Genomic DNA, 17,019 nt, shown 5'->3' with positions numbered 1-17,019 from the left:
TTACATTCTAACTACAGTCTTACCATCACTGATATGTTGATATAGTTGGTGTTTATACGACTTTATCGTACGACTTCATCCGAAACTTCAAATATTTGTACAACCAGAAACATCGTCTGCCATTTTTGTTCCGGTTAAATGTCATGTGATTGTCATGTGTTTGCTGAACTTTATGGTGTAAATACTTCCTGTTTCATCAAACTGGTCCTCAGTCCCTGACCTTGATTGTGCTTTTATCGTCCGAATAAAAATAATGGTACCAAACTAATTCTTTCCAGATGGCGCTACTGAAATTCTATCGGAGCTATCGGGCTTTTTCGCTATTCTGATAAACAGTTGTTCCGATTGGAGAATTTATTTGCCTTCTCACTATGATTGGTGGGCTTTATCGGAGAGGTAAATTTTGATTGGTTATACTGTTACCGGTTCGAAATTTGTATTCGAACAACAACAATGTTGAGTTGGTGTTGGAAAGCTGATCGAAAGTTGTATTTTATATAGAATGTGACTGGTCATGATATTTTGGGGTGAGATACCATTTATCGAATTATATACGGCATCATGAAACTTAAATATGATCGAAAGTAATTATAGATCAAGCTCAAATGAACTTTGTCATGAGAATTGAGATTGGCAGATGTGTTTAAGATAATATTTATTTAACGTCGGCATGATTTAAAACAACAATTCAACGCAAGCTCTAATGAGCCTTTTCACTAACATCTATAAATGTTTTTAGTAGCTGTATTTTTCTGAGTCTGTTTCATCATACCATGTTGATTAGAAAACAGTTGTTGACAAATGTTTAGTCCTACAACGTAAGACACATCACCCGATATTTTTGTTCTGGGGGTGATATGTCTTACATTCTAAGACTAACAAATGTTAAACTGTAGATTAATATTTATTAAGTCATAAAGTGTTATATTAGATTGGACAATCCATTCCATGTATCCACAGCTCTAGAAGAATACGTGTTTCCTGACATTCAGTTTTTGTCTAAACTTGTATTTCTTAGAACTGTATGGCCTCATGTTGTGTTTGTTCTTGCAGCTGAAGTACAGTGAATGAGACAATAACGGATCATTCATAGTAATAATCGAGTTTTCTCTGACCCATCCCATTTTTGACATCTGGACATTTATGTTGGGGTGTGGAATCAGAGCTGGACCTACAGTTCGACCAACAAGTAGATCTCAGCTTTTTTTCTTCCGAGATTACTGGTAGCAGATATGGAGTGGTGCACTATTTTTTCTTAGTTGAACATCAAACTTACGGAGATGGCATTTAATCATGACATCCTCACTGCACACTCAATAACATTTGGGAATGTCCTTAAGATTCTTGCTTGAAAATGTAATGCATTTTGCTAATCAATTTAAGTTAACGATGTCATCACTCATGTTACGGTATGATGTAAGTACAACTTTTAGCTTTGTATTAAATACTCACATTTGGTACAGACAACACTTTTCATGGCAACCAATTTTGCATCTTTTAATGTTCCTCTTGTCTGTCCTTCCATCTGTTGATTTGTCATGTGGTGGGGCATTTATGTTCTTGGACACATTTCTGGTCTCGTTAGTGACTGATTAGTTTGCACTTTTTATCTATTGCAGACAGCAGTTGAGATATTGTTGTGTTGAAGTTGATCATGTTTGATTCTTACACTGCAAATTATGGATGCTAATGCTGTGGAAGTACTTTGGGACACCTTGGACAAGACCAGTCTGGACCCAAACATGTCTTATCCGTCTGCAATGGTGGCTCTAGTAACATCTACTCCCAACCTTGGCACAAGACAGAAAAGTCGTAAATCATGGTTTGAAACTACCCCAGGTGGCACAAAGATTCAGATTGCTTGTGAGAAAAGGTCCAAAAGAAGATCTGGTCGCCAGTCAAATGATGAGGCTGAGATACTACTTCTGACCCATTTTACCAATCCACCTAAAGTAGACTTTGGGAAACTACGACCTGGTCAAACAAGGACAAGAACATTGCTTGTGAAAAACCCACATGATTATGAACAAGAGGTAAAAAGGGATCTTAAGCTGTGTATTTCAGTAGACCAAATGATTTTCAGGATGTGACATACACAGTAAAATGTAGCATATTTGCTACCTGTTTTACGGGTTTGATGAAATATCAAGTAGATTTTTGCTATAAATAATTTGGAAATTAAAGAACATATAGTGACACTTGGACCACTTGGAGGACATTTACTAACAAATTCAAGTAGGAGGTGGCAAGAATTTGCTACCTGCTACTCTGTTAATTCTAACCCAGATATTTTTGTTGTTTTTTTTCTTCCTTTCAGTTAGGCCAAAATAAGATCCTTAGTTTAGCTATACCTGTCCCCCTTCTCCAGTCCTTCCTTGACACTTTTCTTTACTTATATCTCCTGAATGTTTTTAAATATCTTGATGAAACCTGGCATGCTTTTGTATCATCACTAGACATTGTCTCATGTAAACAAGGTTCCTATGCTATAAGGAAATCAGGAGAAAAAGTCTGGAGGAGGAAGAATAAGTTTGTTCCCAAATAAGACAAGAACTATATGTATATATTCGCAAACACTAATCATTATAATATATATAATGTTTTAAAAATCAGAAAAGAAAAAAATTGATTTGTGCGTCTTATTGAGATGGCATATCCCAGCACTTAAAGTGCTTACATTATAAATACTAGTCATTATAAAATTTGTTTTTTTATAATAATAAAAAAGTACTGCCTATCCTAATTTTAAAACCAGTGCAATAGGAACACATTTTTTTTCCCCTAAATATTAAGTACAATGCAAGTCACATAAACGATGAATGGGGAATATTACTAATTCTGCTCAGTATTTTACTGGCTACCTATATTTATTGCTAACCTGTCCTGTGTGAACAAATACGAACTGTCCCTTGTTATTAAGACTTGGTAGTGTGTTAGTGGTTCAATATTGTGAGCAGTACCGATGCATTAGTTTGTAACTTAACCTTAGCTAGGTGATTAACAACTTTTAAAAGTTAATAATAAAAAGTTTTTCACACTAAATTAGCTGAGATAAATATACTGTATTTTAATTAATTCCATGAGTTGGTAACCATTTTTGTATTAATTTATCATGTGAGTGATTTCAGTAATTACGACACATCAGCTGTTCAGTGTCATGACTTTTATTTTGGTTTTTACTGATTAATATTTGTTTTTTAAAAAGACTAATGTTTTTGTGACTTATTTTCAGCTTTGATTTTTAAAAAAAATTGGTTATTTTTCAGCTTTTAGAAAACAAAACCATGGAGTACTGGTTTAGCTCATGCTCTGGATAAGATGTTGCTTTTTAATGAAATGAAATCAAATCAAAATATTAGTTGAAAAAGTTGCACCATTTTTCTCTGAAATATGTGCTTTTCTGAGAGGCAGATGCACACATAAAATTAGCAGATTGAAAACATTATATATTTTGTAAAAAATTAAAGATTCATTGTTGTATGAAAATAGTATTTAAAATATTGAGCTGTTAGGCAGGTGGATTTTCTAAAGCCAATTGCCCTGTGCCTGTGTTGGAAAAAAGTCTTTGAGCACTTGATGTGATGTCAGACCCACTTGCACTTTATTATTCCATGGACTCTGAACTGTTGGGTAAATGTTACTTTTCTTTTATCCATTATGTCTTAACAGAAATTTTACTCATATTGATTTTGCATCATGACTTTTTTTTATTTCTGATAAAGAATTACTGTTATGAACTTGTCCACAATCCGGTATCAAAAAATCAAAAAGTAATTTTTCACATTTTGCTTGATATCTAATGATTACAAAACAGTGGACACTAATGAAGCTAGTTATCTAGGAGGAAAAGGGGGCTGGATAAACCCCATTGAGTCTCAAATACACATCCATTATAACTCCCAGATTTCCTCACATGCACATACAGTATCACTACTTGATTTCCTTAAATACACATCTGGTATCATTTTTACCACCACTGATGTATCATTTGGAGATTTTACTGAGACTTTACATTTGCCATGTCACATGATTAGGACATTTTAGAAAAATATACTGGAACACTGCCTTTAGTAAGGAAGGCTTCTTTGAGCTGTTTGAGGATCTGGAATATTTTTTTTCTTTAGAACTGATGTTCAGTTTTTGCACATTTTGCTGCCTGATTAAATTTGAACTTGGCAACTTGTATTGCTACTGGTATGCCCAGTGCCCATTGATGATGGAGAAGATTCCTTTTGATTTTATTAAAATCAGCTTCCACCTTGTGAGACTGTATGGGTATGTACCACCAGAGAAAATGCTGGACTTTCTGAGTGAAGGTAGTTTGAGCCTACTGTCTGGGCCTGTGTTGTTTGTGGTAAGACTTGGCTTACAAAAAGTATGTATGGCAGACACATGTAGCCTATGCCCTGGTTTTATCCAGTTACATTTACATCATTCAGTGCAGCTTAAAAATCACTATGACATGTACCCTGGAGGATGTTGCACGGGCCTGGATGTACTTTACCTTTTTATGGTATAGAGAGAAGTCAATCCACAGTTTTGAGTCTGGCCATGACCGTAAGGAGTGCTGATGTTGCATCATGAAAGTTCCCATTTTTGTTGCTGCATCGTTACATGTCTAATATTAAATTAAAGACACATCATACAATACAATACTAGCTATCTCTTTTCAAAAATCCTTTTATTACAGGTCAAAGTTGAGAAAATTCCGACCAAGAAGAAGTTTTCTGTGGATGAGAGTCAGTTTGTTGTGGGACCAAATGAGACCCATCCAATTATGATAACTTGGTCCCCAGAAGATGAGGGTGGTTATAGGGAGATGTTCCTTTTTGTTGTTGACAACTCATACCGACTTCAGACTTTTGCTATTGGGACTCTCGAAGTTCCACCAAAAAAGAAAAAGGCAGTGAGTATTGTTAATAGATTATCCACAAAATTTGAAATAAGTTTCACATGGTTCTGACAACCTTGAAAAGACTGAATTTGAGTACTTGTTTTGAAAAAGTTGGTAATTGGTCATCTTTGAATTTGTTTGTAAAACTCATTTAATTTTTCTGAAAACTCAGTTTATCAGAGAGAATCCTAAATACTAAAACTGAATTAAAAAAGAACATTTTACTTTGATTATTATTTTATTTGCTTATTTAAAATAAAAAAGATAAAATTTGGTCGACACAGTTATGCATGTTATGGAGAATTACTAGGTCTTTGCTATTCATCAGTTATGACACGCCTCAGCCCTAATTTTAAAACCAGTGCAATAGAAAACCTTTTTTTCCTTATAAGAAATATCATATTAATTAAATTTGGATTCCTAACAATGCTTTTTATCATAATTTGGTTTTGGGAGAGATTTCTTCTCAAAAGCTAAAAGAATCAGCTGATGAAATTGGAAAAATAATGGTCAACTTGTGAGAAAAAAGATAATAGATTTTGTTTATTAACTTTATAAAAAAAATTATTTACAAGATAGGCCATATTCACTAGCCAAGGTTCCAATATGTAACCTATCTACACCTTGCTGGATCGATTAGATATTTCAGTGCTTTGTCCTAGCAACATCAGTTGTTTTCATGAGTTGCCTGTCTTAGTATGCAATGCCAATTAACCAGTAGGATGTAAATCAGTGTGTTGTACATCGTCAAAAATGGTGGAGGCAGTGGACCTCAAATGGATACTTTGTAAGTTTAACATTGAAAGCATGACTAGATACAAGAGAGAAGCCATTACACTTCCATTCCAGTGTGTGTTTTCCTGTCTCAATCGCATTGGAACAGTGTTAAAATTTGAACAACTTAATTTGGATTGGATGCGGTGGATTGCTGCAGCATCCAATGAAATACACAGACCTGAAATTCTGAAATATCTGATCGATATGCAGAGATGTAGAAAGCTTAACATATTGGAATCTTGCCAAGCGAAGATGATCATAGGAATATAGAACATGAATCTGTAGAATTGTTTTTGTATTGTTCACAGCTCATCTTTCTAGAAGTGTGAATAATCAGGGACAAAAGACAAAGTTACCGGAGAAAGATTGTATTTTCGTTATCGTTCTTAACAATGTGTACAAATTTGGAAAATTAATTAGTTCAGAATTAGTTAAATATTAGGATTCATTTAAACTATATGGAAAGAGTCATGACTTAAAAAAAATTGCTTATTTGCCATTTGAGCAGAAAAAGTAATACTTTGATATGAACAAGGAAAAGGAGACTGCTATTTAAATAAAATAATTTGTAACAGTAGATTGGTCACTGTCAAGGTACTCCAATGACTACTTAAGGCAGAGGTCTCAAACTCAAACCACCGAGGGCTGCGTGAGGGCATTTTTGATGGCCCAAGAGTTGCACCACCTTTGTTATCTCTCATGACACGTTGTGATGCCAATCATTTTATGGGCCACAGGATCCGGCTTGGCAGACCCCTGGCTTGAGGCATGGAGAAACCTATGTTGATTAGGAAACACCTGGCCCCTTAACTGCAGAAAGCAGGTGACCATTACAAACGGGACATTTATATTTGAAATTTGCCAGGGGTGGGGGGTTAGAATGGCATTGTGTCCAGGTGATCATTATACAAGGTTTGATGGTATAAGGATATTCTGGCAGCAATACACATATCATTGTATCCTCACAGTGGATACTGCAATGCCAGTATGTATCAGTGAATCGTTACTCTTCATGGAAAGTGATATATATTGTACCTGCTAAATGCAAACAATAGGACTTGAATTTTACTTTCTTCTATGCATGATCATACCACCTGGACTTTTCCTTCAGTTACTTCCCTTTGTTGTCTCATTTTACTGAGAGCACATTGGTACCAGTCCCTTTCATATTTATTTGGTTGATGTTGATTTGCCTTATACTTGCAGTTAATAAAAGTAGAAGAAACATTCTAAATACATCTCAAAAAGCCACTGAACAGGATTTTAGACAATTTAATAAGAAGCATATATGAAACTTTTGAGGTTTTAATTAAGATCTTTTAATCACGTTCTTTGATTTTTCATATTTTGATATGTTAAACTTTCAGAGACCAGGTCTTTTGGGCAGCAAAGTTAAAAGACCATTTTCTGTGATACAGACCCAGAGTCTTGCTAGCATCAACCACTCTTATAGTCCCAAGAAGGAGGAGAAAGATGGTGAGGGACCCAAGATAAAACCCCAAGAGACCACTAAAAGACATTTGCCTCAACTGCATGCCCAGTCACTACCTAAATGTGGATCCAACGATCAGGGAAACAAAGTTCCCAGCTTGTTAAGGAACGTTAAAGCTAATGCTGCATCCAAGAAAGAGAAGGCTGTGCAGCTTGCAAAAGATGGCAGAGATTCCGCAAAAGAAAACAAAACAGATGACAGAAAAACAAGGCGGTCAATGCGGAGATCCAATACATATTCCAACATGTCATGCACTGGTATAGAAATACCAATTATTATTGGAGAAAAAGTGGAGGGAAGTTTTTGTTTGCCTCAGGATGGTACAGAAACCTCCACAACCCAATTTCATAACACCAGATCTGTTTTAAATGTTAGCCCACAGTTAGGTTCTGAAACAAATGTTGCACTTATGACAGAAGTTTGTACTGTTAATGCTGTTCCAGAGAAGTGTCTTTCTACTCTGGCAGAAATCTCAGCTATGCAGAGTAATATATTCTTGGCGGCAAAAGACTCTACCATCTCTAATACACAGTCATCAAATACAAAGGCTAATAATAATGACACCATTGCAGAAATGCAGCCTCCTAAAGGTCAGTCTGTTTCTGTCATCCCAACAGGTTCAGAGGCTAAATCAGAGAGGAAAAGCTCTGTTTCCAAGAGCAATATTGATGTTGCTTTTGATGATGCTATTGAAAATCGTCACATTACTCTCTCAGTTTTGTCAGCAGCCATGGTGCCAGAGTCCCATTTTAGGAGGTCCTCGATACTTGACACCTCTGTCACATCAACAGAATACTTTTCAACCCAGGATCAGTCCTCTCCCATGAGTGAATACTTCTCATCCAATTCTGTCAATGAGGGCTCAATATGCACATCAGAATGCATAGGAGAAGAAACCGTATGTAAAGTCACAAGTATGTGTTTTGAAGAAGGAACTGTGTGTGTAAATGAAAGTGCCAAACATGACCTAACAAATTCGCTAAATCAGAACAGTTTTGATAATAGCATGAAACAAAAAGAATCTGTGTTTTCTGAGGTGACAATGACTCCTGTTCATGTTGAGGCCAAAGATCAAATATATTCAACTCCAAGCTTTCTGTCACAAAACAGCATTCTGGAAGAGTCACTTTCTCACAAGAGGAAACGGAGCATGAAAGAAGAAACCTTGGAAAACTCCGTTTTTAATCTATCATCTTCTGAGTTTGCCCAGCTTCATGATGCACCAAGATGTAAAAGAGCCTACGTCAGCCCTGACTCGTTCTTGAAGGATTTAAACTCCACCAAGGAGAGACTGAACAAGAACTTGGCTTCTGTTGCTGAGGATGGTGAGGTTCTGAGCCCTGATTCAGTCCTTAATGACTCTGTTCCCCATAGCATCATGGTCAGGCACCTTGAGACAATCAAACTGAACCTATCCGATAGAAGTTTTGAGAACATCAGCAGTAGTTCTCCATCAGAAAAATCCCACAGAGCTATGGCAAGAAAGCAGAAACGTAGGTCCAGAACGTCATCAAGGGGAAAAACACTGTTGAATGACAGGAGAGAGACTTTTATAAAAAAAGACAAACTGACAGTCATTCAAACTGATTGTAATAAGATACCTTCTGCACAAAATTTGAAAGAGTCAAATTTTAAAAGATCTTTGGCTGAACAAGCTCCTGTTTCAAGTCCCAGGCGTACAACTTTCACTGTTGTAAAAGGCAAGTCAGTATCAAAGAAAAAGGTTCGTGCCAGTTGGTCATTTTGTGAAGATGTCACACCCAAGCAGCAAAAGATAATGATAAATTCAGATGAAAAAATCAAAGATATTCAGTCACACTCAACACCTAATGTTTCCAGGACTTATTCAGGCAAAGTCTCGTCATCTCCTGCAGCTCCAAAAGTAGGCAATAAGGTCTCTTTCATTTTTAAACATCAGAATGAGGAGGTCATAGGTATTTGTTCTCCGAAGATGTCAGATAGTCAAGCAGCCCTTGAACCCTCTTTCCTCAAAGAAAGTCTTCCATTAAAAGAAAAGATTATGGAAATTGTTGAAGGACCATCATTTCTTTCAGAACCTTCATTCTTGAGAAATGATTTTGAAAAGACCACAGACAGTGAAGAAGAAGAGATCAGAAGGTGCTCTGATGGAACATCAGGAAAAGGGTCTCCATCTTCAGAAGATTCTTTGGAAGTTATGCTTAGATCAACAAAAACCTTACCATCTAGTCCAGCACAGGTTAATGAAGAATTCTCAACAAGGTTAACAATGACAGTCACTAAGTCAAGACCTTCTGATGCTCTTGTAGGGCAGACAAAGAGAATGTCAAAGGAGTTTGATTTGTCAGACAGAAAGCGGCAAAGTCAAATCAGTTCTTCAGTTTCTGCAGGGGACAGGAGTGACACAGGTGGATATCTATCGTCTGATTGTTCAGGTGAATATTTGGTGTCGCATAGTTTTCTACCCACACCACATCAGCTACCAGACAGTCCTAAACTTGATCACTCAAGGCGATCAACTCAAGTTGTAGAAAGATCTAAAGTCCTTAATTTGAGTGAGGTTGAAGAAAGGAAGTTATTTCCACCTCTTGAACCTGAAGTTCAGAATCTATCTTCAGTTGAAAATAAGGACATCTTCATTGCAAACAAGGGAAATAAAGCTGGTCAGAATATAAATGTTGTGTCAGTAGTAAAGTCAGATGGCTCTGCAGCTCAAGATGTTGATAACAAAACACTGAAGTTGGGGCAAACCGTACACTCTGTACATGAAGAAGAAAAATCAGTTATGCTTGAAAAGGCAGAACCAGAATTTAGAATGAGAAATATAAATGAAGGAAAGACAAGTCTGCTTTTTATACCTGCATCACAGTCTCCAGAAATATCAAGAAAGAATTCAGTCCAGAAAGTTGTCAGCCTGATAGGAGCCAGCATGAAGCGCAATCACAGTAAATTAAAAGTAGAAAGTGACGTGGCTGCATTCAAAAGACTTAAGAGTACCAGTGATGTAGAAATAAGAAAACCAGCTAGCCAGATTATAACACGCCAGAGAGCTGCTAGTGTAAGATCAGGTGAGGTATAGATTTACTCTTATTTTACATGGTGCATGCTTTCAGTTTACCCAACCACTGGCAAAGTTGCTTTTCATTGGTTAAAGTCTGCCACAAGGCAACAGTAAACATGTCAGTATACAAATGGCATGAATTCACTCTGCATTTCTGGGCCTTACCTCCACATGAAAATACAATTTTTTTAAAAATGATGGAGTCGAGAAGTTATGGCAATATGCAGGAAGGGTTCATTCTGTGGTTTGTTTGTGGCAAGTATGGAATGAATTGAAGTCATCAGAAATCTAGAAAACTACCTGGCTTCACTTGTAGAAATGATCTCAACAGTAGTACAGATATAATTCAGAAATTTTTACAAGCATATATTTAATTATCATAAAATCATCTTTTCATACAATGACTGTATATTATTTTATTATTTACTGTTCAAACCTAGGTACAAGCTTATTTTTGTATTTTAACAATAGAGCCATGTATGTACTCTTGCTTGAGACATAATTTGAACACAATTGTCTGGTCTGTTAAGTCTCCAGTTTTGCCTGTATTTCAATATACTGGATCACTGAAAAAACCCATGTAATTAATGATGTGTTTCATGCTTGATGTACATTAGAAAAAATAATGTTTAATTTACTACATTTTTAGTGCCCACTTAGTTCCCATTTCAAAGTTACTGAACACTATCAGTTACTGTTAGACCATGATCAGTATTTATGACAAAGTTTTGTTTTTGAGATCAGCCATTCCACAGGTATAGTGTCATCAGCTTATAAAGATATTTACACAAAAAAAACATCGATTGCCTCAAAATGATATAGAGACCAATCAATTAAAGATCCATGCAGGAGGAGTTTGGATTTACATTCCTGCAAATCCGTTTTGGTCTGTAGAGTTTATTGCTTCGATTATTCATGTTGAGTATTATTTCTTTTCTGTTTAAATAGTTCTCTGAACAGAATCATTTCAAAATATCTGTGATACCTTTCTGATTGAATCTTATCATATATGATTTTACTTCACCTTAGGGGTAAATATCTAATTGAAATGAAAAACTTCTTAAGAATTGTTGTGGTTTCTTTTGGTTGACATTTTGGCTTTACCTGGTCTTAAATTTGGGCAGAGACAAGTCCGTATTGATTCTGAGGTCAGGACATAAAAGGTCTTGGTAGCTGTATCCAACATTGTCTGGATTTTGCTTTTCAATTCCAGTTTGTGGGATCCAGTTTTCATCAGTCTCATGGATAGTCTATGCTAGGGTAGAGACACCATCATATTGATTCTCAGGCTTAGAGAACAAATGGTCTAGGTCACAAGAGCCAAATTTATGATTTTGGGTAGCACACAATTCTACTTTTTTTGTTTCCTGCAACCATCGTGATCTGTTTTATATTTCCATTGCATTTGAGATAGGGTAGCTCCCAACAGAGTTTGCCATTAAAAAATCAAAGTTCAGCATCACTAGTGAAGAAATTGCAAAATTACATTTTTCCATTTATAATAGCTACATTTCAGCTGAGAGATCGGTCATTTTTCTTTTGGGTATTTTTAGTGTTTGGAACAAAATAATAATAATTATTATTATTATTATTATTATTATTACAGGCTGAGATTTCAAAATAAAATTCCTTATAGGCGGAGGGATAAGATTGAGAAATATACTAGTCCTACTTAATCTTCATTAGTCCTTCCAACAAAACAATGTATCAGAATTAAACGTTTTTACTTAAATATCACATTCATTTATAACAGAAGTACAAATCTTGCTTTAGAAAACCACCAAGCTTACTTGAAAATAGCAATGAATCTCCAGAAATAGACTATAAAAGGAGGACTCAATAGGCTGTCAGCCTCATCTCCAAAAATAGACTATGAAAGGAGGACTCAGTATGCATTTTTGAGAATCTCACCGGTAAAAGAAAACAAAATAAGAGAAATGAAGAAAGTCCAGATTTACACAAGTCATTACATATTGGAACAACACATAAAGGTGCTCTAAGGCAGTACCAGTTATGCTACAATGAAAGCAGAGTGAGATGATACCTCATTATAATAGTATAGGCATTGTGTGTGTTTTCACAACAGATATGAACATTTCTTTCAAGATGGAATATTTTACCATTAGAGATTTATACAGCGTTGCTTTGAATTAGGATCTGTAAAATCCTCACCTGTTCTAATTCTTTAGCTGAGCAATGGACAGTTCCAGTATTGAACAGTAAGCTCTGCCCACTTAGTTACTGTTGCTTTGGCTCAAAATCAAAATGGTGGATTCGGTAGCATGAGCAACAGATTTATTGGAAAATATTCCTGAAACTTACCTGCATGATTGCTGGAATCTTTCAGATTGTGTTAAAGAAGAGCCTAAACTGCTACACACAAGGATATATTAATGAAATTTGGATTTTCAGTGCCATAAATTGGATCAGAATTGCAGAACATTACTGAATGAAGATCCTCACAAACTTAGAGTAGATATTTTGCTAGAAGAGGACAGAATAAAAGAATAATTCTGTTCATGCAAAGTTAGGCGTGCTTTTTAATTATATCCGAATTTTGAATATTGATAAAGTATTTTTTAAAAATTTCAGTTTAAAATAATCATTTGTTATATATTTGCACCCATTAAATTTACGTCATATATGTAAAATTGTTACATAAGAATAAAAGAAGTACATGTACCTTTTCTGATCTTCAGTGAAATCATTTTTCATTAGCAATTAACTTTGTTTATAAAAAAAACATTATAGTTACAATAAATAAATTAAAAATTCATACAAAGTTGCCTGTGTGATTGAATAGTGTTTTATATTCTTTACACCATGTTAACATGTATAATAATAATAATAATAATGATTATAATTATACTAATAAATAATAATGTGGACTTAGTACAATGCCTAATCTTTAGAACTCTAAGCACTTGACAAAAATTACATAACACACAGAACCATACAACAACAAGATTACAATGATTTACAAAGCAAAAACATCCTGACAATAATGAAGGAAGTAAACATTATTAAGTCTGTTTATGTAGTCGAAATAGTTTCAAGAGTTCTCTTGAATGAGATCACAGTGTCTTTGTTTTCTGAGATCTATGGGCAATTTGTTCCATTTAGCTGGGCCTTTGTAAGCAAAAGTACGTTGCCCGTATGACTTCGTTGTGAAATGGGAACAGTGAGAATCTGAGTGTCAGAAGAGGAGCTTACATTTTTACATGGAGTGTACATAAGAGTGAGGTCAGGTAGGTTTACTGGATTGGAGACAGTCAACACAGCATAGTGAACAGATTTGAATACTGAATCAAACAGGTACTCAGTGAAGGTTGCAGTGCAGTCGGGAGATATGTGGCAGGACATAGCTTGCAGACCGATTAAAGACAAATATTTTATTACAATTTCACCTCTTCATAAGTTTGAAATATTTTTTTAAACCTTAAAATAAAATAAAAATTTCAAAATAATTAAATTTACACATTTGAAATAACTGATGTCAAAATTCAACTTTCCAAGCATAGATATTGAATAGGATTAGAGCCATTCCAGAAATTAATGTATAGGGTGGTCTTTTGACAACTTGATACCAGTTGCAAGTGAATGCGCAGCTTTGAAAGTTTTAAGAAAATGAGCACTGACTTAAAATGATATTATGATGCATGCTTCTATTATTCCTCCCACAAAAAAAATCAAACACAAAACAAGCTAAAGTAATAAAAAGACAAAAATAAACAACACATATACATGCATTCTCTTCATTGCATTATTTTGACTCAAATAGGATATACAATTTGAATATAAGCATACATTTTGTTAAAAATTATCAAAATTTTCAGAAGCACAATAAATTCATGTAATTATTTTAAACCATTTTGTGTATTTTTATATTTGTAACATGATTATAAATAATGTATCACTTCCAGTGCAGTCATTTTGGTATGGGAATTTTTATATAAAAATTGTATTGAATCCATTAGGATAATAATGACAGTCTGTATTTCATATCCCCAAACTCAATGGTGAAACATTGTCCTGATAAATTTTCAGTGATTTTCTGCATAATTCTTCAAATTTCTGCAATGTAATAAGAAAGTAATAAAGCATGGTCTTTTGTTTGTGAGCAAATGTGGATAGCACTATGCAGTTAATTTCTGATTGGTCAAAAATGTGTCCAGTGTGACGGGTCAGAACTATCCATTGAATCTTCAAGGTGATGATTTACTTGATTAGTTCAGAGAGAACCTAGACGTGGTCTGATCAGATTTTAAAAAAATTATGTATGATAGCATAAATAAACACTTGTGACAACTGGAACATTGCTAGTCATTGGACTATTAAAAGTATGAAAACTACTAGTCTGACAGGGAATTTTCTGGCCCCTTGCTAGTGGAATTCTTCTAATTTTGGGCCTTGTTATTATTATCATTACAGTTCCATCCAGCAAGACAATGGATAGACAGCCCATGAAGCCAAAGCCTGGAATGGTCAAGTGTGTAGCTCAATCAAAACTCATCCTGGTCAAGAAGAAGGGAAAGGCTGGTAAATTTTAGGCATTAGCAACACATTGAGTGTTCCAGGTTGCAACTAAATGGTCAACCGGTCACTCTCTTGTGACCTTCAGAATCATAATGTGGCAGTTTGAAAATGACATTTGCACTTTTTTGGCTACAAGTATATACCATGATTTTACACTAAAAATATTTGACATATGGAATCTAATTTACATCATAATCCCTTTTTGATTTTGAGACTTTTAGATGTTGTACAAGGCTTATTTTAGTATGTAATAAGTAGGCTTATAAATATACAGATATTGTCTTGGTATATTACCGTTTTACCATTATTTTAAATAATCAGAGTAGATAGCAATGCAGTCTGGGGATAATAGTTTTGTATTTGAGCATATGCAGAGTCTATTTTAGAACTTTAATAAATTGGTGTCACCTTCTCTCCATTTGAAAAATAAAGGGGAGGCATTTTCTGAATATTGGAGCAGTTAAATGAAGAAATTATGTAAAGGTTTGAAAATATAATTCAGTTTTCATGAATTAGGTTAATTTTTCAGCATGATGTTTTAGAAATGAATTTAAAGCCCATTCATGCATCTTTGAATAGCCACTGATCAGTGTTGCACATAGAGTGCAGGGTCACAGGTTTTCCACAAGTTTTTGATTTTCACCCCTATAGCAAGGAGGATCAATTTATTTTGAGGTTGTTGTTGTAATGTACTATCGAGGTTCAATTCACCCTTATAGCAAGGAGGATCAGTTTATTTTGAGGTTGTAAAAGGTGGCTATATTTATGCAATTACACAATTTGTGATGTAATGAATGATTTGTTTCTTTGGAAAGAAAAGTGATTTTGAAAACATAGGTATTTATAATAATAAGTTCTGGTAGATAATGAGTGTGTACTAAAGTTAATTGAGAGCAAGAGCCAACTCAGGTTAATCAGAGACTGTTTTGTGAGTTACTTGAGCACATGATAAAACAATACAGTAATGTAAGAATTCAAGGAAAATACATTACAGTGCAGACCACAAAAGTGAAAATGGCAAAACTGTTGAAGCAACCAAGATTATCTCATTTGTATAGCACTATTAGTGCATTATTAACGTTATTTTCTTTTGTCCCACCAGCATGGTGTGTGTGCCCCAGTTTTGGAGGGACAGAACACAGTGTCCCATGCCCTTAGGATCCTACATGTGAGAAAGAAAAGATAGTATAAAAATTGCATAACATCAATTGACGTTGATTATTTTTCAGTCCTACCCAAGCATCCCCATCCCTTTGCTGCCAAGAACATGTATTATGATGAGCGCTGGATGGAGAAGCAAGAGCGAGGCTTCACAAACCTGCTCAACTTTATTCTAACTCCTCCTGAGGAAGAGCAAAGTAATGAAATCAAGGTCAAAGGTAATTAAAGTTTAAGGCATTTTAATAGTAGCATTGCTTAGGGTCATGTGCACAGTGTTGCATCCTGGCTGTGAGATCTTGAGCTTCTCTCATTTTGCAAGAAAATCCAACACAATTAAATTTTAGTGTAAAAGAAATTAAATTCCTGCCTTTTTGATATAAAGATGCCTGATAATTATAGTTCAAATAGTTGTGCCTTTTGCATTGAAATGTATGTCTTTTTTCATAAGCCAATAACTGACCTGCCATCCCTTACAATTTGACTTTGTCTTACTGATATGACCTTTAAATTATAAAAATATGGAATAATAGTAAACCTTGTGAAATCCAATTGTTGTGAATGAATCTGAATACTATTTTGTCCATGTTTGATCAGGATTAAATTCATTGGAGTTACTCATAGTACCTCAGACACTTTAAACTGCTCATATTTATTGTGTGCAGAACACCTGTATTATCAAGCTGTTGCTTTTTCTGGAAATGGGATCCAATGAATGAAAACACAAAGAGGAAAAAGACATTCCTTATAAAAATTTCAAGAGACAGAACAATATTATAATGAATATTCAGATTGGGGGAGGGGGGAGCTGGAAAGGCAGAATTGAGGTTTATTGGACTATACCCAGATGTCAAGTTGGGACATTAAGCAAGAAGCCATCAGGTTTGGAACGGCAGTTCTAAAACTACTGGAAATAGTTATGTATTGTAAGTAGTTAATGGTCCAAGTTTACTTTGCAAGCCTTTTAGGTGAACATAATGTTTGCCTTTGCATTGTAAAATTGAATTGTTAATTTTCCAAGTCCACAATAGCAATAAATGATATTGTGATGTACCTTAATGAAAATTGGTCTGACTTAGTGACAAAGATCAAATACCATATTTCAGTATCATTGAGCATGGT

The 17,019-nt window shown here is 34.9% G+C and overlaps 2 protein-coding genes across 2 annotated transcripts in view; one reads left to right on the top strand and one right to left on the bottom strand.

Moving 5' to 3' along the window:
* The window catches only part of LOC149778475 (high affinity copper uptake protein 1-like), a 54,000-nt gene extending 53,830 nt beyond the window's left edge, over nt 1-170 (bottom strand). The window contains exon 1 of the mRNA XM_089939338.1: nt 24-170. Coding sequence (XP_089795464.1) covers nt 24-26 — 3 coding nt within the window. The 5' untranslated portion in view covers nt 27-170. The remainder of the gene's footprint in view (nt 1-23) is intronic.
* A 278-nt stretch (nt 171-448) lies between these two features.
* LOC149778474 (uncharacterized) overlaps nt 449-17,019 on the top strand; it is a 96,521-nt gene continuing 79,950 nt past the window's right edge. The window contains exons 1-6 of the mRNA XM_089939336.1: nt 449-527; nt 1,620-2,033; nt 4,691-4,906; nt 7,039-10,210; nt 14,635-14,742; nt 15,969-16,118. Coding sequence (XP_089795462.1) covers nt 1,680-2,033; nt 4,691-4,906; nt 7,039-10,210; nt 14,635-14,742; nt 15,969-16,118 — 4,000 coding nt within the window. The 5' untranslated portion in view covers nt 449-527; nt 1,620-1,679. The remainder of the gene's footprint in view (nt 528-1,619; nt 2,034-4,690; nt 4,907-7,038; nt 10,211-14,634; nt 14,743-15,968; nt 16,119-17,019) is intronic.

This window comes from Sinohyriopsis cumingii, chromosome 17 (assembly GCF_028554795.1).
Source record: "Sinohyriopsis cumingii isolate HCF-2022 chromosome 17, ASM2855479v2, whole genome shotgun sequence".
Lineage (NCBI taxonomy): Eukaryota > Metazoa > Mollusca > Bivalvia > Unionida > Unionidae > Sinohyriopsis > Sinohyriopsis cumingii.
Note: the sequence above shows the minus strand (reverse complement) of the source record. Positions and strands in the feature narration are given on the sequence as shown.